The sequence below is a fragment of the Lasioglossum baleicum genome, chromosome 4, assembly GCF_051020765.1.
Source record: "Lasioglossum baleicum chromosome 4, iyLasBale1, whole genome shotgun sequence".
Taxonomy (NCBI): Eukaryota; Metazoa; Arthropoda; class Insecta; order Hymenoptera; family Halictidae; genus Lasioglossum; species Lasioglossum baleicum.
The window spans coordinates 17,107,795-17,134,985 of NC_134932.1; the positions used below are offsets into that span (position 1 = coordinate 17,107,795).

Below are 27,191 nucleotides of genomic sequence, written 5' to 3' on the forward strand. Positions count from 1 at the left end.
GCCGAGGCACGATAAAACAAATTATTTATTAAAAGTGGATCATTTATTATAATAACTAAGAGGGGTGTCTTATTAATCATAATTTCCAACAAACCATAATTCAATTCTTAGAATTAGAACATACCAATTCCACTTGGTTTCAGTACTTGGTATAGTTACTATCTAAAATCAATTTTAGATTATCTCTGCTTACAATTTGTGCGTAAAATTTTAAAAATACAATTCGAACTATTTTTATGATTTTGATTATTTTGAAAGAACATGGTTCATTTAAAGTCGTTAGTTTTAAATTTTCCTCAACTCAAATGAAAAAATTAGAACGCGAATAGCAGAACATTGACATACTCAATATTCATTTTCACATATGAAAGTCAAACGTGCACATTTTTATTTATTTAATTTAAAAATGTTATAAACCTTTTTACCGCGATAAGGAACCTGCTACTTGCTACACATTCGCTTCTTTTCTGAAGAGAAATATAAATACGTCCATAATTGAAATCCATTGGTCCGATTCGTAAATTAGTTTATATTGCGTGCGTCGCTGCAAATCAACTGCGCCAATGAAGTGTATGGGTTCATTACTATTCCTTGGCGGCGTTGAGAATAATTGAATTGCTGGGCACAAATTAAGTTCCGAAATTTTGTTAGGTCTTCGACTTCGTGTAAATCTGTTTACGATTCTGAGGTTTACAATCGCGCTCAGTAGGTCAAATCCCTTTAGACACGTCGTCGACCGCGTGGTATCCCATTTCCCTTTTGTTTGAGGCACAGCCCGTTGTCATTGTTGAGCACCGCATAAAATCACCGAACGGCCAAGACTTGAAGCACTCTTCGGCGCGACAACTGGTAATAACGTTCGCACGATTGACTCATAATTAACCGCGGCGACAGTTTCGGATTCGACGTGCGCACCGACCAACCCAGTTTCGATATTTCCGATAAGTTACGAGCTGTTCGGTGACATTTCAATTTCCTTCTTTGGATTGTTCGACCGGCGCGAACCCGAGCCAGTCACACAACAGATCGTCAACTAATTGAATATCAAATTAGTCTTTGATCAACGGCGTTAATGAAATAATGACTGGCAGATAATTATATCATCCCTACATTTGCATAATCCATTAACAATGAACCGAATATGCTTCGCGATAGGCGGAACCGGTCACTAGCTCCGATCATGTGGTTTTATTCCCGTACAAAGGTACAGAAAAAATTAATTGAACGCTAGTGACTGAAAAGCAGTTAGTAGTAGTAGACGCGGCGGATGCAATGATGCAAATTTACAATTTTATGCACAGATTTACACGATTAAAGATTCGATCAAAACTGTACTTGTAATAACTAAAATGAATGGCGGTAATATACAAAATAGAAGAATTTAAAATCATTGTTACACCATCTCCCATCTTATTGAGATTGTTAACTAAGAGAAAAGCTATAGGACAAAATTACATGGCTATTTTATTTACATGAAAATGAAAATTCTATTTCTAAACATTGAGTCGACAAAAATTAATTTTGCATGAAAATCCGCGCAGGCTTTTGCAGTCTCAATATTATGTTATCCCATAAGTTCATACCTTAATTTTATTGTATGAGGAGATATACAATTTTTGTTTTCACATAGTTCATAATTACACGTAAACGTTTATTTATTAAATTGAATTTATACTTAACGGCGCGTTCATTAAAACTACATTTTCCCATCTAATTTTGGAACGATTCTCCTGTGTATAATTTTGTAATAACATCGGTAATTATAAGTGTTTATGGGATTAACGTATTTATTGAATGAAACCACGGTTATGATACGAATAAAGTCATTGAGGATATTAATTTAATCTGAATTATTCGAAAACTGTTGAAATTCTAATGATACTTGCGCAAACGAGTTATTTGTATAGATAAAGATTATTGCTATCCTTTAATTTGATCGTTATAGTTGTATTTGTAAAATTAATGATTATTAAACATTCATCAAGAACAAATGGCACGACATGCTTATATTCCCGTTGAATGCCTCTGTTCGTAATATTAAAAAAGATCAATTCCGTTCATCTATCACCGGAGATTTGAAACACTAAACGATAACAAATTAAAAAGGCAATCTCTCTGCCGATACTCCGGCGTGAATATTTGATACAGTCTCGCAACGTAAAGATTTGAAAAACTCGATTTTTCCTGCAATCAAGCGAGACGACATCCAATTATTTCTCTGATATCACGAGACGACCAGAAGAACTACAATATGACGAGCGTGAGCAATAAAAATTCTGATACTTGCAGCGTAACTAGCTTTGGCCGACGTTAAATCGTTCCTCGGCCGCAGCTCGGTGCATGCGAGTTCATCAAAAATTAATAAAACTCATATCACAGCGCGTGCAACAAAAAACCCGTCAATTTTTCATTAATCCTCGACTTCCTCGGGCTTTGTACACGTTTGAAATATACTCGATAACTCCGTTGATTAATGAAGAAATTAACGAGGTTTCGCGGGACGTGGGTCTTTCTTCGAAGTAAGCAATTGTAAATTTATTTCGGCGTGAATTTCACATCAGCCGCTACAGCACCGGAATTCATTAATTCCGGGTTTCGCTAATTACGAAGCAAAATATAATGCATAATTACGAGCGATACTGCAGCGCTTGTCGTTTCGAACGCTGTTCTTCGACCGAATTCATACTACATAGCGACCCCACATAGTTTCAATCCCAAGTACCGCCAGCAACTTCCACAACCGTTGTCCCGGATATCTGCATCGTTGCTCGTAACTTAGGTTTTAATATTCTACCGCGAATCCCCCCCCCCCCGTGTCTACCTTCGGTGACCGGAATATTGTGTTAATGTTGATGAGACGACAGGAAGCAGAAACATCGGTTTTGCGGCGTTCAAACGAGAGATCAGGAAACACGAGTAAATTTTAGAGCGACTAGACATCATCACTGCGATTCAATGAAATTCACAGTGTTATGTCAATATTGACACTAAACAGTCCGGGTCAAAAGTGAGTAGACACCCTTCGAAAATTGGACCAATTGACTCGAATTTTTTTTAACATGTTGGAAGAATTAAGTTATTGGGTAATGTGTAAAAAAATTATTTAAATATTACCATTGGTCGAATTTTCAAAGAAGAAACAAGTCACGATTTTCAACTTTTTTATATCTGCCTATAGAGAAAAATTAAAATACACAATTTTGTAGACCTAAGTAAATTACATGTATGTATACATGTGCCAAGTCTCATAGAAATCGATTAAAGGTTGCTATGATTAAAAATGACGCAAATGATTAAAAATTTTAAGAATTGTGAGAAACTGTGATTTAAGTAAATCGCAAGCCCAGAATTTGAAAATTTTTACATCTTTCAATGCCAATAGCTTTTTATATATACTTCGTTATATTAATCCTCTTAGAAGGCACTTTTATTGTTAGAATATTAGATAAAAAAAAATATTTGTACATAGAACATTAAAATATTTTAAAATAAAACATTGAAATATTGTTGCATATTTCTACACCTTCCGTTTAAAAAGGTTGGTAAAAGAGCTGGTAATAACATTCATAAATAACATCCTTGACTCTGTTCGTTCGTTCTTTTCATACACATGGAATGAAGATGATGAAGTTTCGGAACTATAAAAACAGTTCGTATAAAGAAGAAAAATTGTGAAAGGTTTTTAATTCCATGTGCATTAAAAAGCTACGAAGTTGCGTTAAAAGAAGAATTATGCTTTGCAGGAGCCATCACGGATTAAATAGTACTTGCTCGTGAATACTGTTTCTTTGCATTCTAGTAAAAAATCATATTCACATGTTTAGCAGAAATAATTCTCGTGACGTATGAACGAAATGAATTAAGGGCTGCCCGGTCGAAAAAGTTAAGCTTGAACCGCTAAATTTATAGGAACTATTACAATACCGAGAAATTAAAAAATATTAAGGTGAAACAAACGGACATGACATGTTTATCTTTGCGCTATAAATAATCGATGTAACGAATTCTATTTATTACTTACTTGTGAAATGTGGCCACATATATTTTCATTTAATACCGCATAACATATTCTGTTCAATTTTCCACGCGAGCCATTGTTGCTTTTTGATAAAAATGAACTTTCGATATTAAGAATGTCTGTATTGTAAATAATATGTTTTTATATGTGAAATAAGAGTAGAAATAAATTTGATTATTTTGAAAGTATGAAATAGAAAAATTGTTAAATAAATTATATATATGCCAAATCTACAATGAAGTGTTTTTTACTGCCCATTGTCTATGTCGAAAAGGTAAACAAATCTAAGATGGAGATAAGTATGAAAAAATCTTTTTCCAAATTTTGTGGTTTATAAAATAGTTGTATAATCAATTTAAGAAGTATTTAGAAAGTACAATGTATGTTCTCTTGTCATCACTAAATTGCTGTACCAATATTAAAAATATTGTTTACATTATTAAATATGTTGGGACCTAACCAATTACTAAACATTCAAATATTGTATGAGGTATTATATTAATTTCATATTACATTAATGTCTAGATCGGAAGAAATGTGTAATTTTCGAGATAAAATAGCTCCGGGTGCAAAGAGTTAATCTCGCCATTTAAATTGAATTCGTAGCAATTAAAATGGGTGAATTTTTAGAGCACATTAAAAATATAGAGCTCGAAAATATCGCCAAATTCAAAAGTCCTCCTCGGTACAATTCGACGTCAGTGAATCAACGAGGTTTAAGTAGCGAGTTTCTAGAAGTACAACTACTACTTTGTCCTCCTTCGGTGCAACGATGCTCAATGAAGAGGCAGGAGCACCTGTGCCTCGATATCCTTTGATGAAACGAGCCAGTCATCCGCTTAGTCTCGAGTGGCTCAACTTTGAGAGCGCACTTCGATCTTATGTCCACGGTGACTGGATGGCTCGACTTGTCATCGGTTCATCAATTGAATTATTAAATTGAAAATTCCGTTCGATCACCGTGCACCCGGTTCCCGCGGAGAGAGAAATAGAGAGAGAAGATTCAAAGGTCTTTGACTGGTACACTGGTAGCAACCATTTTGTAATGTTCCGAGGGCCACGATATACTTCGCGCGGTAACACCAACCGTGCCGCTTTTATCGCTTATTCGAGCGTAACGTTCCATTATAATGAACTTCCATGCAATGAATTATCCGTGGTGTGATGAGTTGCCGGTGCAACTTTTCGTGCTTGTCTATTGTTATACACAGAAGTGAATCAACGTAATATAATGTAAGCTGGTCGCTGTAAATTTATTACTTTGCGTACCCAAGCTGAAGTTACATCGACGTGCAAGGATGAAACGTTTGGTTCGTGAGCTAAATGAAAGTGGTTTAAGTTGTAATCGTGATACTGATTGGTCTCTTTGTACTTTTCATAAAGTCAAGCGTTTGTGACTATGCAAAACTCGTGTTTATTGTACCGCGGAACGAAATTATTAACCCTTTGCACTCGGAGCTATTTTGACACGAAAATTAAACATTTCATCCGATCTAGAATAATTCCATTGTACATAATTTTTTTCTTTTTATAGATATAAAATTGATATAACACCTCATACAAAACTTAAATGCTTCGTAATTGCTTAGATATATTTAATAATGTAAACAATATTTTGAATAACGGTACAGCAATTTTTAAGGGGCAAGGTAGAGTGGGAGACAATATAAATGAGGGAAGTACAATACATTCAAATGAAACATACTGGAAATGTGTACAAATCGCTTCATAAAATGGATTTAGAAAAAATATTAAAAACAAAGATCGGAAACAATATGTTAGAAACTATTGTTATATGAATGAAATAATCGAAAATTTTCACTGTGAGCTTTAAATTCAATCGAAATTAATGATTAATTACTATTAATTGTTCGAAAAGAAAATGTTCAACAACAAACTTTACAGACTACATACAGTGGGGCCTTGCGCACGATCCAGGACGCGATATCATAACATACCATGATATGTACCATACTGCGATAACACGTGACTTCGCGTTCCTAGAACACCAGCGGACCAATAGTAACCGGCTTCTGCGTATGATTGGGAAAACGCGATCGTCATATTTTCCAAAATTCGTATGATTTTAAGAAAAATGCTCAAATCAATTTTAAAATATACTCTCGTTGGAATTTTGGGACACGTGTTATTTCTTTCTTAACCCTTTGCACTCGAATGGCGACTTGGAAGCGCCACTAAATTTGTATTCAATAAATTACTAAACGTATTTGATAATCTGAGATGATTTCGATTATTTTGTACATGTATAACTGTAAATATTTAAAAAATCCTTATGTGTCTGATATTTATAGCACTCTTACTATTTTGATTAAAAAAGAATCATGTGGCATAAATACACAATTTATATAAAAGAGCAAGATGTCCGGATATTTACGAAGTGCATATTTTTACCTGTACGCCGGAAGTTCAATTCGTTGATAGACCAGAACGATCTTTGTCTTCTTTATCCAGTGACTTCCTTGCAATAGCCAACTGCAAGCCAAGATCCCGTAGATCGTACAGCGGAACCCTTTAGCCGTGTCTCAAACGAGCCATAGCTCTATCATGCTCCGTTTGCCTCGAGGATCCACTTAGCCTAAGAAGACAGGGATGAAGTGAATGGAATCGAATTGTCATTGCACGGTCAAACAGACAGTCTGCATCTCTGGCAGCCGAAGGACTCGGTTCCCTTTGATACGAAAGTAGTTCAAGGACTACGCGGATGAAGCTCTCGGTGAAGGGAGATCCACGGTTCCGGTAAATTGCACCGTAAGACCCGAACGAATATTTGCGTATGATTAAACCGAATCTTACGCGATCGCTTCGTGCACGTTATTTAAAATACCTTCTACCGAAGCACGGAAACAGGAAATGAGCGAAGTTTGTACGGACGTAGGATAATAGAGTCATTGTGTTTTACTTTCAGTATAGTGTAGAAAATGAAATAAGTGACTTTTACTGTATTCTTTATTTCTGAATGCAATCTGTTCTAAGACATATACCTCTGAACTCTTATTATTATTTATATTATGAAAAATAATTTTTCTTTTACATAGAAATGAATGGAATTGTTATTACAGAAATCTATATTACCACTTTTGATTAGTATTTCTTAATTTTTATTTTATTGGGAGTGTTTGGAGTTATTAATACATGTTTGTACTATTTATGTATGTATCATCCTATTAATTTGTTTCATTATATATATTTTTTATTAAGAAGACCATATTATGATGCCCTGAATTCATGACTCAATATATTTGAATTATTCAATATGTGCAAGTTGCTTTATTTAATATGCAGAATTTCAATCGTTGTAAACTGCAAAGTAATTACACATAGATTTAATTACGTTTCAATCAGAATTTCAATCGTGGTAAACTGTAAAGTAATTATAGATTTCATTACATTCCAATCAAAATCAATCTTTAACCACATATGTAAAAAGATTCAGATATTTCGCCATATTCATCCGTACGTCATATGTGGGTCTACAATTAAATGACTGTAATTGCTCTCTAAAGTCAATTTACACAAAATTAAGATAACTGGGCTCGGCCCATTATGACCGAGCTCTCCAATTACGTATTTTAGAGAACCAGACGCATTCCGAGAAATTACGTTCGTAGTAGCGTCCTGAAAAAATACAGTCAACGCGTTAAAGGTTAATTACACTAACGAATAAAGTAAAAAATATGAAAAATATCGTCACATTTAACCGTAAAGAAAATTCCTATTTTCTTCACGCGTCATCACGTATTAATCCTACGATTATGATAAAAAAGAACAAGCGGTTTTTGTTTTCTAAAAATTTTATGAAAATAAATATATAACTTTATGAGATTTTATTGCAATTTTACTTACGTCCTTCTGCGCCATCCATTCAGGTCAGCTATACATGCGGAGAATCTACAGTTCAGTGATTATTTTCAATTAAACATTATTTCATAAATGGTCTATAAATTGAAGAAACTGCAAGCTGATTAGGACGTTCATTTCTCCTACTTTCAATACAATGAATCGAAATACGGAAACAGGATCTGTATGCTCCTTCGTGTCTGTAAGAAAAATGTTATTTTTATCGGGAAAGCAACGTGATGAATCACGATTTATTACAATTTGATTGAATTCTGATAAACAATTCATTACATTAAACTTCATCAGGTTGAAATATAAATCACTATTGCGTGTAAACTTTGAACGATAAGGATGCTTTGTAAGGATGTAGATATAGAGGACAATAACATTAACAGATATAATAATTGATACATCGTTCATTCATAAGAAAAGTGACAACCCAAAATATATTTCTAAAAAATGTATAATAATAAATATATATGTTAGCGTGTTAGCGGCAACGCAGTTAGAAGAAAGTTCCGGGAAGAACGACCGAACGGATGTTTGGATCCTTGACATATTTATGGCAGGGATTTATGGTGTGTGTGGCCGTGAATCTAATAAACAGCCCCAATGCCATACGTGGCAATAAACTAAGGACCGCATAGCGTCCCTCAGGTATCGTTGTTGAACCATTGAAAGTGACATCTTTAGAAAAGGCAAGCGACACGACGCGACGTCGTATTGCTAATTAATAAGAACATGTGGTTCTGAAGGATCTGGCCACGGAGTGGGGAAGGCAATGCCTTTTAGTAAGAGAACTGTGAGGAACCGCACGGCACTTACCCCAGAACCTTGGGACAGAATAGATCGTGTTTCTAACATATAAATGGTGGTGTATTTCTAATTTCAATTAGCTACATTTGTAAGTTGGTGATATTCAATTTTAGGTAATTTTCAAATGGCTCTCCTGTAAAATTTTCTTTTTTTTGGCTTATGTCACTTCTCTTATGAATGATCGATATACCATACCTATGAAAAACAGACATACAACTATAAAGATTGATTGACGAGTTCTCATTTCTTTTTCGTGGTGTTTTAATAAACAACGTATTCAGCAACAGGTGGGAACAATTTCAAAGATGATTATACATGACTGTATAAAACAAAAATCAAACGTGAAAATTGCAAATTTATCTCGGTTTTTGTTTACTGAAGATTCGAAGCCTTTCTGATGTGATTTACTGAAAACGTGTAGAAATAAATTATATTTATACATATTAAATTATATATATATTTATATAATTATGTATACACATATTCCTACTAATACGAGATGAATTAATCTAAAAATTTCAGAAAGTACCACTTCATAGACTTTTGTTTTTAAATAAATTGTAAAATTACCCTAGGTTGTGAACATTCTCAACCGGACTCTCCCCTTAATTTTCTCCTCTACTCAAAAAATAACGAGTTCCGACCGTCTCACAGTCACAAATTCACTGTGTGTAAATTTTTAAATAACTTGTTTCCGCACGTCAACGACCGCTGACGAGAAGGTGAAATAGACTGCAACGCGATGTGATAATAAATCGCGACTCATTTTTCCGGGACATAAAGTAGATAGGTACATTTATCAAGCCCGGCCATAAAGAGGCCTCTAATTTGTTTAGAAAGGATTAATTTTTCCCGGTGTACCCTGCGAGAAACTTATCACCGTGTTTATTAAACGTCGTAAACAGGTTTAAATGAAGCGCCGTGGGTTCTTTACTCTTCGCGAATCTTATATTGCTCGAATAAATTTTTATTCTAACCCGTATAACCAAGATTTATGACCGAGATAAGTGGGGAAGTAAATTACTTAGCACATCAAATTGGATTTCCATTTTTATCTCGCAAACTGCTTCAATCTGGATCGCTGCAGGCTGGATATGCAATTGTTGCGTCAAGGAAGCGTTAAAAACAGCATGAAGGAATGCAGGCCAATTTTTCAGGTTCAGAATGAACAAAGAAACGATTTTTGCGTGAATAATATTTATTGCGCTGCATTCAGGTCAAAACTTATTTTATTTTATTTTGGGCCACATATTGGAATATATTTTTCTGTATTGACTAGTAGTTTTCAATACAATGTTAGGCCAGTCATTACTACTGACTTAGTCAATTACTCTGTTATGATGTTTAGTAACATATAATAATCTACATTATAACTAGACTGCGGATTTTTATACACAGTAAAAATGTTCTGTATTGAGGCAGCATTGAAGCAGGAATTCTTTTTCCTCATCGTTTATAAAAATCCGCAGTCTAATAATAACTTAAGAACTGTTTTCTAAAACAATTTTACTTCCAACAGTATTATTAACACTAAATCTACACAAAGCACTAAAGATATCCTAATCACTTCAAAAAATACCATCATCCAAATTTTCAGCAATTTTTATAATATGCGTTTACACAAAGAAATAAAATTAAATAATTCTTCATAAAACATCTCTGCAATCTCAACAACCGTAGGTTAAAATTTTCTGATCCACTCATTTAGATGAGGTTCGCAGTTCTATTAAGACACAGAATAACCAAATATGACGACAGATAAATTATCCGATCTGTCCACATCTTATACATGCCTAGACAACATGCAAGAAAATTGCGAGTGATTAAAAAGTAGCACCGACTCTCAGCAGAAGGAATATTTTTGCAAAGGTTTACGTGCCATTACCAATGATCGTTCCGCCAATTTACAATAGAATCGACCCCATTCATAGCGTTTTCTCTGCACGCACAAAGCGCAATCCATAATCTGTGCATCACCCTTTCGCATTTGCACCGACCGTTTCAATTAATGGGGAGCATTAATGAACGTCGGATCGGAAATTCCCTATTTTCCCGGCGGTGGTTGCGCGTTCAACGATTGAACGTTGGCGTGTTCTAATCATTCCGTTCGCGTGACGATGATCAAAAAAAGGAAGGAAGAAGAGAAGCTTACGGAGAATATTTCCTTCTGGTGGTAGCAAGAGGGGAGATCCCATAGATTTCATTCCAATGAAACCAGGGGATTCATGAAATTTTCTTCGACCCCGTTTTCGATCGGTTCCTCTTCTCTTCAGCGTCCGGAGCGCGTCGACGCATATTAAAGTGGTTTCCCGCCGAAGTACACCAACCGCGTCAACATGGAGACAATGGAAGGGATCTGCTTTTTCTGGTGGAAATGTTCGTCGTGGGGGACGAACGATTGATATTGAATGGCGACTCGCCGGTTGACGAAAGTCATTATGGTGAGTAGATCACGGGTCCGTCCGTTCTGATTCAATTCCTCGCAGAGGGCCTGTATGAACCAGGCGCCAGAGTCTGGGTTCCGCCACGAATAAAAGCCTGAAATCCATAGTAAAATGTTTTCCGGTCAGAGGGTTCCCTAACTTAGTCCTCTCTCTCTCACTCACTCACTCACTCTCGCTCACATTCTTGCACTCGTTTGCGCGCTGCATCGAAGTGCATTTTCGTAGGCGTGTCTAGAGCAGCCTTGCTGCACAGAACTTCCGTTTCCAAGCGGGACCGCAGATTTATCGCGGATGAAACGTTTCCATTAAGGCAAAAGACACGTCATTAAGGGAGGCGGCGTTAATTGTGGGAGCACGTTTTTGCCCGGGGGCAAATTCGTTCTTCGATTTCACTGTCTCTCGGGGGATCGATCTTTTTTTCCCTCTCACTATTTCTTCTTTTCCTTCGTCTATTATTTTTTTCTTTGTCCGAGGGCTGCTTCGTTTCTGATCACATAAGAACGGCCCTTAATTCGAAGCGATTGATTGACTTCCGGTTTCGAGGAAGCCCCAGTTTCGGTATTGTGAGAAACCTTTTGACTGTACGGCGAAACTTCGGGATGATACTTGAACAACTCTTTTCTGGAGGGACGTACGTGGCATGAGATTGTGTCGATCTGCGCGAAATGTCGTTTCTCGGAATATTTTATCTTGTGATGTTTCTATTGTGCAGGAATCGAAAATGGAGTTTCAAACGATTCATAGAAATCGCATAATTGGCGGAGTGTGTGTATGTCTGCTGTGCGAATTGAATTATATATGTTTCCATTTGTAAATTGTTGATGACGTGATTCTTTAGCAATCTGCGAAAAAAATTTGTCAATTTTCCAAATCAATGTTTAACATAACCTTAAAAATTTAGTTTAAAAATTCTCACGGGTGATAAAGTTGCAGCTTGCAATAGGCATTTGTTGCATCAGACGTCTAGAAAATTATGGCCAATATTACTTGAACACTGTAACAAGTCTATTCAGGTTAAATATGGCATAGAGGTTTTTAGTAGAATTATCTATCTTTGAATTCGAAATAAATTTCAATTTAAAAATGAAACTTTTGTTTGCAATCAATTATTGTTGCATAAAATTGAGTCAAATATAGACTGCCATCAAATGGTAGGTCTGGGTTCGTTGTAAGAAAATGTTGTTAGAATGGTTGTTCTGTATGGTTGCGTTAATTAAACCCAACCTAACGACATTTCGCATCGCCTAATCCTCACCTAATAAGTATTAATCGAGGAAACTTGCCAGTGAGGCGAAACTCCCTTCTCGCGATCCACTATCAAAGGAAGCGAGTTAATCGAGTATAATACTATGTTTGCATAATATTATAATATTACTGCATTCTACAATACGTTATGTAATGAACACCGCTGGCGGTGGTCTAGAGCGCGCAATTCATGGAAAGCTTACTTAAGCTATGCAACTACATCGAGCACTGTGCATATAATGAACTATTTGGATTTTTGGGTAAATGTCCCATTGTATAAACAAGATTTCCTAAACACGTTCCTGTACTTAAAAATAAAAGACACTTCCTCATTCGAATTTGAAAATGGGTAACGTTAGTATTACTACCTCATGTATTTTGTAAAGTATTTTCCGGTCATTTCTAAACGTAGTGTAAACTTTAATGGCACAATGCAATTATTTTCATTTCATTTGTTTCTCTGTTTTTCCAGAAAAGTGAACTATTGTACGACCAATCGAAATTCGTGTGATTTGTTTTTCAAACATTAATAAGCAATACTATAATTAAGAGACACATTTTAATTCATTATATCAAGATAGCTATTGTGATCTATTTTTGCAATTGCAATTGGTATTCAGACAGTGCCTAATTTTACAGTTTTTCATACACTATTAAAAAGTAAGTAGTTAGCAATTTTTACATTCTAACGTGACGATAGGAAATCGTTAAGGTTTCCGAACGATTCATTCATCGCAAAAATGTTAGTCTTTTGACAAGAATAAGTATGTGAAATTTACAACAATATTTCATATATCATATCGAAATCGTTGAAGAGAAAATGTGATTTTTCCGCACTGTAACAATGACTTATAATTATAACGTGTTTAATTGACCAACTTTATTATCGACTGTGGTAACATACATCATACGTCGCGCGTGTATAAATAAAATAATAAAACTTTTGCATGCGCCTAATACCATGAACAACAAAAGAATGCATGATCAATTTCTTCGCACAAAAAATATCCTTGCAAATACTTGCAATCAGTATACAAAGTGGGCGAATTTATGCGTGCTTTCCTGTATTCTATCGTCAAAAGAGTATCAATCATCTATGAGCACGGCGTATTTGCAAATCGTCTCGTATTCGGTCCCAGGCTTAATGATAATTCACCCCTATTCGCATCCACCCCGTTTTGCCATGGAATTGCGGTGAGAAAGTTGGACGCACAAGAAATCAGGAAAACAACCGACAAAGTTGCCAGATTAAACAGATCTAAACGAGTTTGTACGAACACCAAGTCCGCCGTTCCGGTTCCGTGTATTGTACCGACTCGATTGTGTTTATAAAGACGGCGCATTCTCGTGTGATGGACGGTCCTTGATGAGGTCATTAGTTGCTTTCGTGAACCTTCGCTCGGGGTAAATATCGGGCTTAATGGTTGGGTCGGTTCGTAGAAATAACTTGAAGAGCCGTGCCCTAAACGATCACGAACATGTATACACGACCCCAGAAGTATCCGGACACTTACGAATTTGCGAATTTTGCATAAAAGTATGCTAAATATAATTTATTTCCAGAATGTACTATAAATCAAAATAATATTGGCACTCTTTTTAAAGGACCATAATATTGTAGCATAAGTCTTGGACTTTTTTGAGAAGCTAGAACGATTGGTTTACTACACGACGCGAAAAAAATTTTCAAAATACATTGCAATTACAATTTTGATGAAATTTTCAGAATATGGAAGTACAATTGCTGCAGATCTACAAGATTTATTTTTTAAATTTTCATTATATAGTATTTTCTTTGTGATTATGACAAATTGAAATCTTTTTCTACATATTATTTGCACGTCATGCAGTAAATTAATCATGGTCCAATATTAAAAAGCTATGATCATTTAGAAAATATGCCAATATTGATTATCAAATAATAAACTATAGAAATAAGAAAGTAATTTAGTCATTGTAATACAAACTGCAGAGTTAAACTTTATTACCATACCGGGAATGTTTATGTAAAATAAAAACTGTAGGCACATACAACTTTCCCTTCTTTTTTCACAATCTTAACAAGTTGAGGATAATATATTCTCACTCTTAAATTCTTTTAATATTTCTACAGTATTAATTCTACAGTATTAACTGCATTACTTCATTTTTGCCATAAATGCATTCGCAGTCGACTTATCACAGAAATTACTTCTTGAACTGTTTTGAAATATGCAAGTCCCAATGAAATTCGGTTTCAGTACCTTTAACTTATGGCTGGGAGAGTACGTCGCCCCAGTCTTGTACATAATGCGCAAGCGCAGAGACGTCTTTCAAAAAGTAGTTGATCCGGCGTGAAAGATTAATTGTACTTTGAAAATGATTGTTACGTGCCCGTGGGACGACAACTTTGCTTTTTCATCGGCAAAATAGATTTCAGTTTTTCCCAGGAGTAATCAATTCTGATTCCTTAATCGTTGGTGGCTCGTTTTTATGCTTCAGACATTTTGCAGAAAGCTCTTTCGATGCAATATTTTCATGAAGTCAGGGAAACTGTGGAGTTGATTTATCTTCTGTCCAATCGTGATTCACACAATCGCACAATTGTAACTAACACGTAATAAATTAATTCTTAGTTCATTTTATTTTAAATTTATATGTAGTCATATATATAATAGAATTTTTATGGGAAGAAGCGGTACCATCCTTAGGATCTTTTTTAAAAAAATATTCCCATCGAACAGATATTTTCGAATCTGTATAATAGAAGTTCTATGGGGTCAAATTATTTTAGAAAGCTTCATGAGAAACTCGGACTAGCTTTGAACAATGTTTATGTACATAAATATTTAAAGTTTTTAGTATTTGTGAGAACGATTGAGAACTTTTTCACAAAGTTCCTGTGTTCTACGTTTTAAGTAGAATCTTTTCATATTACGAATTTTTTATTTTATAATTTTTTAATTTAACGATTTTTGTATCTAATTTTAAAGTACATAATGTGATGCTGCAAAAAAGATTTGATACTGTGGTGTTCAAATTAATTTATGCTCGGTTCTGCTGTTTAGTTGCGTTCTGTTCGCAGAGAATGTAGGACACAGTCCATCCAACCATTTAATTGTGTAGAACGCGATGACTGAAAACATCAGAGGCACGCGAATGTCCCATTTCAAGGCTTATGATGGATTGTCCGTTAGGCGAAATATATCTTTTGTCGCGCGGAAGAAAGATACTTGTGCCCTGACAATAGGCGGAAACGGTAGAGACAAAGGAGACCAAGATGTTACTTTCAGAACGCTAATGCAACACGGAGAGGAGGAATATAGCATTGTCACTTTCCAGGGCTCGGCTGAGTAGTCTACAACCACAAAAACCGTACTCCCGTGAACTCGTAAGATGCTAGCCATTCGTATCTTCGGATATCCAGCTAACACTGGTATACATCTCTCGAATAGAATCCTGTGTGCAACGAGTGAAAAAATTAATGGTTACAGCCTTAGCGAGGCAGTTTATATCCTGGAATCACTGGATAATTATGAAAAAACTCGCCCACTATTTGTTCTCTAAATCGAAAACAGTTTATCTCTCTGTAACATAACCTTGAAATTTGTTATTTGCAGTTTTTAAGACTTGGAATAGCTTAGGGGCTGCGTTACTCATTTATAACAATGTGAATGAGTGAAATTTAAAAAAGTGAGAAAATTTAAAAAATTTAAAGAGAATGTAAAGGAGCATACACATATTTCGTTTTATTACGGTTTTTTAACTACAACTTTTACATCTTTTGAACCCTCTCTCAGTTAAATATACAAGGCGTGGCCGGACGGATAGGGGAGGATTCTACATATGAAAATAAATTGAATAAAAGGAATAACATTTTCTCGTTTGACGCCTCATTTTCGAGAAAATCGACTTTAAAGCTCACTCGGTGTCGCGTGCTATAGTGTATATGCAAGAAGTAGAATTGGTTGACCATAGTCAGACACGCGTTAGATGATTCCTATACCTATATTAAACTGTGGAAGAAGGTTAAATAAATATATAAGTTTCACACGAAAAACTGTAATAAAACGAAAGAAGTATACTGCTTCTTATTTCTCTTAGTTTAAATTTGTTAAATGTTTCCACTGTTTTATACAGCTTAAATTGCTTACTCAGCATTCAATATGTACTTATTTATAAGAAGACAAGTGCAGTGGAAAATGTCAGCTCAACCAGGCATTCCAGTTTCGCTTATTAACAGTGTCTAACGTTATCAATATTTTCGAAAAGTTTCCGTCGCCCACTTTATGCGGCTCACTCTGTATGCAAATTGCATTTTCCTACATGATGCATCATTTCTGGAACAATTAAATTTGAATATTCGTCAAGCGTACGCGCATTTGATTATTAACGTACGGACAATTTCTAATTGTTTCTGTTCGTGTTAACACCTGTAAACAGGAGCAGTTATATTAATAGATAGTACCCAAGTATTATTTTGTTATATTCAAATTCAGAATTAATTTCAGCATTATCAAAAATAAGAATTATACAGGTTGATTCTGGGAACTGTGACAAGTTACTGCTCTTTTTTAAGTAAAAACAGAAATAAATGATAGAAAAAATGAGATTAAAATTGCGATTATGATTTTTATTTTGTAGAACTTTCAGTAAAATTTCCTATGAGGGCATAAAAATGAGCTGAGAAGTGATAATATATAATTACTAAGATTTTCAAAGAAAGTAGTTTTGAAACATACGCTCGAGAAGGAGTACTTCTTAAAAGATAGTTATTACCAAGTAACAATTTTTCTGATTGTCAATTAAAGCATGAGTGTAAATATCTCGGGATTTTATATGAAAATAGTAGTTGTGGCGAGTCCTCACATGTTACGCGAGTCTCTATGCATGTTAGACGCAGATGCACTGTGCAAATGTTGCTGCAACGTGTTTCGAAGTAAAGCTGCTTACCTTAAGTGGCACGTCTTCAAGTAATGTTACTAGATATGCGAAAGTAGGAACGCCTATATAGAAATGTATCCGATACCTTGATAAGGATTAGTGCCTCGACGATAAGCAGTTTTAGTGCACAAATATATTGTTTAGGAATAAACAAACCAGTAGGTATCTTCCATTTAAATATTTTCACACAATTATCTTACGTATATTATTCCGCAATAGACAACGTATTAATGCGATGGGCTTAACATGATATTAAGACAAGGTGTTGAATATTGCAATGAGAAGTGCTGTAGCGTGATCACTAGACAACGGATTTTATGCATTTCAGATATCAGAAGAATTTAAAAATACTATTATATTATTTTCAACCTATTAAACATATTGAGAAAGAAAATAAATTTCTATTTCACTGCAGTTTGTTGCATAAAGACCCGCTGTCAGGTGATCACATTCGAATGAAGTAATAGATTGTTTATCGATCGGTCTAATAATTCAATCGAGCCCAGATATTATTTGTACCACAATTAACTGTGCATTTGTTGTTTAACGAAGCTGGTTAATTAACGGCTCAGGCAAATTGGAAGAGACGAGCGATTAAAAGCATTACAGTTGAAACCCGCGTGTTTGCGCTGCGAGACTGATTGTCTATTTTCGGCGGGCTCTTTGAGCAATAAAACCATGAACCATCTATCCATAACAAGACCGATACCACGACCGCTTGTCGGCCGGCAATTGTTCAGGAGGAGAGATTTATCGTCCGCCAGACAGAGTTGCAGATATCATTGACTCGTGTCACTGTCCGCGCATCGATCTCATCGGCCGTGTCATCGAAATGACCGAGTTAAAATATTGAGCCCCGCGTCATTTCGGATCGTTAGCCGGTTGATTTCCGTCGCACGAAAACAAACGGTGAACAATTGACGGATTGATACAGACACCGATGAATAGGATTCATTGATTCGGGTAAATCGCCCGTGGACGATATCGTTTGACGTAATGTTTGAGTTGTAGATAATTAAGGTAATTATCAACTCGATTTATTTCCGTTGTTGACGATTATCTATGTCGCGTGATTTCCAATCGTGCCTCGCACGCTCAGCGGTACTGCACAATATTATTTGCGCAATATTCGAGCTGTAAACAGTCAAAATAATTGTGCAATCAATTCATTCCTGTAGTCATCTTTCCTTTCACCAGTTCACTATAAATATAAACTTAGCTGAATATGAAGAATAGAAGTTCATTTGCCCCAGCTGTTTCAATGTTTAAGAAATCGAATTTTGGAAATAGTCCGAATTTTTTGTTTTAAGAGTGCATTCATTCATTTTCTATCTTCAAGTGCATTGAAGAAAATATACAATTCCATTTTCAAACAACAAAGTTGACCTTCACATTACCTCTACGCATCCACATAGAAAAGAGAAATCTACATCGGAAAGTGTGCCCCTGATACCGGTTAATTTTTGTCTGGAACATTTTTTTGTTTCATCAAAAGTTTTGGAGATATTCGACTGGGTCGAAGTATTTTTCGCGTTTTGAATGTGTTTTTGAAAACCATTAACGTTATTCTACATGAAGGTGGTATGATGGTTGAATATCTATTTAAAAAATTCTTTTTACGATTGTGGCAGAAAATTACTTTCGCCAATGTACGGTAATTGCACATTAAGTGCAATGCCACTAGAGATGAATGTTGCTGATGTTTACTGATACACATTCAACGCTGCAGCCTTACAACATAATAGGATAATATCGCGACGCAAATCCTTAGGTCGGGCAAACATTTACACTGTTAACGCTAATGACACTCGAGGATTTCTGCAGACTGGCGCGCAGCTGGCGCACCGACGGGGTGTTAATGTTGATGTCAGTCAACCGGTTCTCATAAATCGTTGCCCCTACCAGGAGCGTCTAGATTAAATTCAACCAAACACAGAATCCTCTGCGACGATCCAGGTGCGGGCTTCCGAAGGATCCAAATCCACATACTATTCTGTCCAAAAAGTTCAACAAAATTTTATTGCCATCTCGGCAACGCTGTGGAGGTTTGTTCGAGCGATAAATACTGTTTGTAGTCTTATCTATAAACAACCTATGTTTCACTAGCCACAGATAAGCGATTTGTTTATAGCAACATCGCCACACTAATTGGTGGCAACGTTACACAATTTCGATGAGATTTTCACCACACATACAGCCGAAATAAATCTACAAAATCTGTTTTTCAAATTTTCATTACAGGTGAAAAAGGTGTAAAGTCAATATTTGTTACTTTTAACAGAGTTACTGTCAATTACAATTTTCTTCAGGCTTTGTTTACACATCATATAATCCTTTACAATCGACTCGAATACTCTTGAGAAGTTAGACAAAATTTTGCAGTTGGTCGGAATTACAGAGAAAGAACTAAAACTCAACACAACATTTTTAATACGGACCCATAATAAAAAATTTTAAAATACGTTTGTAGATCTGCGTTAATTATCTACATACATTCTCAAAATTTCATCAAAATCGATCGACGCTGCACGAGTCACAAAGTTTAAAAATTTCAGTTTTTCACCAGTATACAGTGGGTGTAAAAAGTATTCGTACGTCCTTTAAAATAGGATAACTTGTTTGTAATTGTACAAACGATCTGATTTTTTATAATCAATTAAAAGCAATGGTTTACGGAATTATATGCAAAAAAGATTTTCTAGAAATTATAATTTACAAGGTTACATGCAGAAATAAAAAGGCATTTTTTAAAACTGTTCAATTTAGGTCCTTAAAAAAAGTTTTTAATATATATTTTGTAGATTTATAGTAGTTACACACATGCTGTAAATTCCATTGAAATCGTATTATACACACGAGCTACAACCGGTTAAAAATGGTGAAAATCGTAGTTTTGCACGACTTTTGATTAGTTTCTGCTTAAAATCCACAGAATCGTACATCTTTCGATGCGTGTCGTATTTTCAGTATGTGTATAACTAACATAGATCTACAAAACATATATTTTAAATTTCCATTAATGGCCCAAATAAAAAAGTTTAAAAAAATCCCCTCTTTACTTTTGCACCTTGTAAATTATAATTTTTTGAAAATCTTTTTTGCACATCACTTCATAAACCAATACTTCTAATTGATTATAAAAAATCAGGTTGTTTGGTACAATTATAAAGATGTAAGTCTGTTTTAAAGGGCGTACGAATACTTTTGACACCCACTGTATATTATTTTCTCTGTAATTCCACGTCGTATGATCCAATATCAAAAATTTTATCGTGCTTAATAAATATCCGAATATAACTAATTCACTGTATGAGCTATGACGTTAAAGCACCTGTACGAAATTTTTGATAATGCTGGAATGGCGCGCGGAATAATGGGTAATCGCTAATTATTATTTAAAGAACGCCGTAACGCGGTCCCAAAATAGTGACTCGCCGACAGCGTTGCGTAATGCGGCGTGCATTTTCAATTTCGAAACAGGATTGCGGGAAATCGGGGCGTAAGGGACATTAATTGATACTATTCTCGAAGCTTCTGGTGACAAAGAACTGTTATTCGACGGCGTATAGTGCACGAGACGAAAACAAAGTACTGCAGCGGCGTTGTCGTTGGCGTTTAGCCGCTCGGAGCTTTTGTAGTTTCGAACAACGATCGACGCACTCGCGCAGGAATTTCCGTGTTACACGTGGCCGCATTGTTTTTGCAACAATTTCACTGACAGCTGAATCATTGTCATTACATACATATTTCAGAACAGCGGGATTGTCCTTCGTTATAGTGAGCACGCGAAGTGAACGATCACAGAATTATGCTGGCGTATTTATGCGAGAATCCATCATCGATATTATTAAGATATTGCGCTCGCGTAGGACGTCCATCATTCTGCAATTGATTGCTACCGAAAATATATTACGTCGAATATAATGGAAAGCTTCGTTAAGCGCGAGCGAATATTATTTACGCGATGCCAGCTTGATTTACCGTCTCTCAACCCACGAGACGGGATTACGTTTCGATATTTGTTGATTAAGCGTAATCTTTTTACGAATAGTCGATGAAACGTCCTCTTTGGCGTTGATACGCGATGAATGGCCATTCAACGTTCTGTTTCACCGTGTCAGGGGATCTCCATAGATTTGTTTAAGTTATACTGGCTCACCACGGAGCTGTCAAAGCTTCTCTCCATTTCTATTATTACACCGTTTGAAATAATTAGAGGATCACCAGCTCACATAACCTGACGGAACTGTACTGTTACAGTAGCGTGGTAATTGTTCGGTACTGTCTCGGGGAATCAGAAGCTGTGGCAAGTGAGGCGAAGTGAGGCCTGTGCAAACTTTACCTCCTCGACTTCATATCATATATCAATGTGATGTTTGCAGTGACTATGATGTTTATACAGATTCGTGATTTTAAGGGTGAATGGAAGAAAAGAAGTTTAACCATTAGCAGTCGAATGGCGATTCTGAGACATCGTTAGAAATTGCTATATTATAAATATAGCTATATTATAAATATTTAAGCATTGTATAAGTAAATGCAAAAATTATATACAATGTGTAGAAATATTCTAGGTTAGATGTTTGGTTTTACCAGTGAAAAAAATAGTTCCGAGTACAAAGGATTAAAATGTTCAGCCAACTGAACTTTATCCTGTAGCTTTCTTTTTATACCTAGTCATTTTCGATAAATTTTGACAATAAACAACAGTCCTCTTAAGTACCAAATCTTTAAACCAAAGATATATTTATCTCTAGAACTTTTAGCAGTTAGTATAAATATATTACACAATTTTAGATTAAACCAAAGATACTATGCTTTGGTATAGAAGTTTTAGAATTTAGTACTAAAATTGCATAATATCTTAATATCTCTTATTTTATTTTGTTCAGTTTTATCATAAAGTTGGACAAGCATGAATACAGTACATAAGTTCCTAAAATGATAAACACATTATCTGGATGTTTAATATTTTATAAACTATACGATTCATGTCCGAGGATTGCATAATAAATTTTTCAATAGCAACAAGAATTTCAATCGTTTACCCAAAAGCCAATCCCACTAACATATTCTAATAATTTCTGTTGGTATTATTATTCAGAAGAATATTTGTAAGCTTCTCTTTAATGTGGAATATTCATTGAAAATTCTATTAATAGGCTACCGAATGATATTATGAAGCTAAGAATTTCGAAATATAAAATGTTTCTGTTTGAATAAAAATATTTCACATTCTTTTACGAAATTCCATTTAACAGGGAACTGCAAGAGAACAGCGAAATTATTACAATTAGTAAAATTAATATATTTTAATACAACTGCATACACACGGACATTTGATAGCACCAAAAAGAAGAATAGTAGAGTAACATGAGATAATTGTGAAATATTAAATATATTCAGAGATGTATGAGAACAATACGTCTCTATTCTGTGTTACGTTGTACAGGCAGACACCAAATTGCCACTTCCGCTAATTCGTACTTTTGCGAGTACGTATATACATATACATATGTCCATGCGCCACATTATGGAAAACTGTGGTCCACATTATGCAAAGATTGCTATAATTCATGAGTGTTGCCAATTACACTTAAGATTTTATTTGTTTCATATTGCCTACCCTTTTACGCGCGCATACATACAATAATTGTAAAGCCTAGAGTCTAGAGGGTTGTTATGTAAATGTGTACTACTTACACGTATAAAGCCTTCTGTGACGTATAATTCTCAAGCGTCTAGTTTTTTCGTGGAGAACGTTTTATAATAGTGAGGCATCTAATTTTATATAAAAAGGAAAATGACTCACACTAATGCAAGCGACGCAAAACATTGAAGGTTTTCTAATTTTCTATTTGCTTTTTTTTTATTAAACTCTTACCATCGTATTCGTCTCGTTTTTCTAATTACAGTGATACCAAACACGATATAGAATAAGAACGAAAACCACTATAATCAGTAATTATAATTTTGCTAATACTCGGTTCATTCATTAGAAATTCAAGTTCATTCATTGGTCACTCGTCCCATTTTTCATTCAATTCTATGCTAAACTTCTCACGAAGGCTAGAACTATCAAACATTGCTAAAATTGTGTTCAGGGATGTATGACCTTACTAATGAAATGGCTCGCTTCCAGTGGCAGCATTTAGGGGATTAAATAACCATTTGTGAATGCTAAGTTTAACAGACGTGCGCCTTAAGTGTTCATTCACAAAACGGGTTACCCGTTTGCCCACATGAGGATAAATGGACCATTTATTTTGAGGGTAAGTTTACTTTCAGAAAAGTCTGATTAATGTATACTTTTTATGCATAAGCAACTTATCATTAAAATATTAAAATATTTGCTTGTTTTAACCAATTGAAATTTCGTTAGTAAATTAAAGTACCTAAGTACCTAACATTAGAAGTACGAGTTACTGTAACAATAAATGGATAAGTAGATATTGAAATTAAACAATACTATTTCGTTGTTCCTGCTTTCATTTATAAACGAAAGTTAGATTTCTTGTTTTAAACTCTACAATAATCTCTTCAATTTGAAAATTAAAAGGACATTTGGTAAATTGTTGCAGCAGAGTTGGAAAGAGTTAGAGACAGAAAATATCTGTAGAAGAATTTTAATACAATATTTTTGTATGCATGAAGGAGTCCTTTAGGGAGTGTTTTCTGTGTAGCCCTTTGGGTAGTTGAATTGTGTACAGTTCCTTTTATTGTTTGGATCATGCTTTCCACTCCAGCGTGTTATTTCTTCTTGACGTCAGAAGAACACGCGGAAACTACATTGAAATTGCTAAAGGAATCTAAACTTTACAAAGAAACACAACCACTATAGGAGGAAACAGGAAACATAAACAGGAAACTAGACCAAGCCTTCGCTAATGACCAAGCGGTCGATGCGACGTAAAACACATAGGTCTTCTGAACTGAATGTCATTTTGTAGGACTAATTTGAAAATTTGTATTGAGTAATCAGACTACTGTTTTGTATCGAGGTTTTGCATATACATGTCCTAGTACTAGGACTATATCTATAATACAATTTTTTGAAGTCAGCATACTTAACATTGTAGGGATTCCTTGAGAAGAGGGGCATATTAAAAAAGTGCCTTACTAGCTGACACGATTCTAGCCGTCCTATTGGTCCGAACAAAAAAGTGAAGTACCATTTTAATTAGTATGGATGTAGTTATGGCATGATTCTAATAGTGGTATTTTGTATTTCGAATTTTGATTTCCCAGACTTCTTCATCATATTTGGGGCATAATAAAAAAAATAGAAATATATCAATATTTGTTGAAGTTGATCATACACCTACGTCTTGACGTGGTCGATAACTGGTGGCACAACTGAAAAGGGGGTGATCCTGTATAAAACAATAATTCGATAATATAGAATACAATTTTTTCATACGAGGCTTTGTTTTCGAGAAAATCGAAATGCTAAACACGCGAATTTGACAGGTTTTTAAAGTCGATTTCCTCGAAAACAAAGCTTCATATGAAAAAATTTTATTCGACATTTTCGCCTTATTTTTGTATGCAGAATCCCCTCTTTTCAGTTATATACTCTTCAATCTTCAATTATATTCTTCAAATATCCATAATTTTGTTATTCTTACGAATTTAAACAAATCCTTTCACAGGCATATTTATGAACAAGTGTGCTTTAAGAAAAAGAAGAAAAATTAACGTTTTCAAGGTTCTAGAAGATCAATTTTGAAAGTGCGACTGAGCGATAGAGGTGGTAAGCAGCTCCGACTTACATTTTATCCAGCGCCACCCCGTGGATTAATGTATACACGCACCGCCAAGGCCGGTACCTTTTTAATGCTTCTGCACAATTGTTCGCGACTCGCAGGGCGCGTGGTTTTCGCTTTTCTCGCGTTTTCGCGGCACTCCGCGGCATCGAGACCGCGTATACATCTCCGGTAGCCGCGTTAAGAGAAGCCGAGCTTCCGTCCTCGTCTATTGTGATCGATAACGAGGAACAAAGTGCCTCTCTGCGAAGCAGGAAGCCCGAACGAAAAGTGCCGGGAATACCGACGAGTCGACGACGACGACGGGGGAAAAACCTCCGGGCGAAACTGCAGCTTTTAGGGGGAGGACGACGACGACTGCCGGGCTCGTCGCGAGCACTTTTTTCGGGATCTTTTCTTCCCGCGGGCCGGATGGTAAAGAGATGCGATTATATTTGGCGCTGGAAACTCGCTAAACTCTTCTCCCATCTCGCAAGAAAGAGAATATTTAATTATAGCGCTTTGTGCCGTTGTTTACGGAACCCACCTGCCGAGATTCCAAGGCGCGCACCTGAGAAGACGGTGCATTCTGCATCCACGAGTCATTTCGTTGTGAATAATAGCATTCGTTTCTGAAGCATTCCGGTGTCGTGCAAATCTAATTTGATGGCTTCTTTGACACTACCGAGCATTAAAAGTAACTGGACTATGTCGCTTTATAAAAATATCAAGGTTGAATACATCTAGGTTTCGTGGGATATTTATTGTCTTCCTGAATAAAGAGACTCTAGTCAGTTCTCTAATGAAAGTGAATTTGTCAATTCAGTAATTGTAGAATAAAAACGTCTTCTCTGTATACATAGAAGCTAAATGTTACAAATTAACGTTTGAGAAATCCCCGTGAGTTTCATCGTGAATTACTTTCAGCAACAAGGATATAAAACAGGCCAACTGTATAACTCGGTTGCTATTGGTGATAGCGTAAAGGACATATGAAAATCACAACTCGATTTTCTAAATTAGAATTATTTTTCTATATACTATCTAATAGGGCGTTTTGAGAAGCGTACAGTTACCTATGACTCCAGGTTATTCAAAGTTGTTGAAGGTCAACTGCGATGGAAAATATTTTATTTGAGAATAAAAAATACAGTTGTTCTTTATAAGAACAGAATTTTTTCAGGAATACTTCGTAATTAACACATTACTGACCGGTGATTATTGCATAATTTTGAAAAATCTATGGTACATGGCTAAACACTTTTTAATGAAACCTTCAATAGCAACAGCAATTTTCGTTGTGAACTAACAAGTCATCCTCAATAACGTCATCTAACAGTTTCATTTAAGATTGCAATGTAAAAGAAAATTTCTATGCTTTCTTTTGGTACAGCACAACTATTTAAATTCCTATTAATACGCTTCTGGGAGGTAAAGTGTTAATATAAAACTGAAGGTCTGTAGAGTTTAATGGAAAACACAATTCTGAATAATCCAATGTTATGGGAGTGCACCGTACAGCTGTAATCAAAGCTTTGACTACCTGTACGTACCTAAACAGTAATCTTCCTAGAAGAGGAAACGGAGAGTGCTGTTGTTCTTCAGTTAAAACTTGAATAAGTGGGTTCATGAAAACGTGAATTTAGATTTGACGAGCCATCATAGCCCACGTCTTTGTACCATTTATAATTACGAAGTGAATTGGCTGGTTCACCATTACCCTCTCCCTATACAATGTATATAACAAGAACAGTTACTCCAACTTTGAAAAGAGGATTGCGTCTGCTACGAGAATTTTTCGAGGGATGTCGACATGAGCTACTTTATAACCTTCTACACTCTTAAAGCTGCTTGCAATATAAGCGGTTTACCATTAGAACGGGCGAGTGCAAATAAAATTATAAGCGTAAGCCTTAAACCATTCTCAGACGTCTCCAAGTAAAAATAGTAAGAGTATGGTAAACCTTGTGGTAAAATTTTGTAATGATCATCTCGAGACATTAAATTCTTCTATTATGAACCTTGTATGCTTCTAAGATTCTTTCAAAACTAGTCAGATGTATTATTCACGACGGTGAAAGAGCTGGAACAATCAGCGAATAGAATGGAAATTCGAAACCGATTGAGCAATCTAGACTGCCG

General features: G+C 35.4%; 2 protein-coding genes across 3 annotated transcripts in view; one reads left to right on the forward strand and one right to left on the reverse strand.

Moving 5' to 3' along the window:
- Nucleotides 1–27,191, forward strand: part of LOC143208146 (alkaline phosphatase) — a 491,340-nt gene that overhangs the window by 276,244 nt on the left and 187,905 nt on the right. The gene's annotated exons all lie outside the window — the stretch shown is intronic.
- Nucleotides 9,774–27,191, reverse strand: part of LOC143208147 (caspase-1-like) — a 117,508-nt gene continuing 100,090 nt past the window's right edge. For both annotated transcript variants that reach the window (XM_076422282.1, XM_076422281.1), the window contains one exon: nt 9,774–11,230. In XM_076422282.1, the coding sequence (XP_076278397.1) occupies nt 10,989–11,230 (242 nt within the window). In that variant the 3' untranslated portion in view covers nt 9,774–10,988. The remainder of the gene's footprint in view (nt 11,231–27,191) is intronic.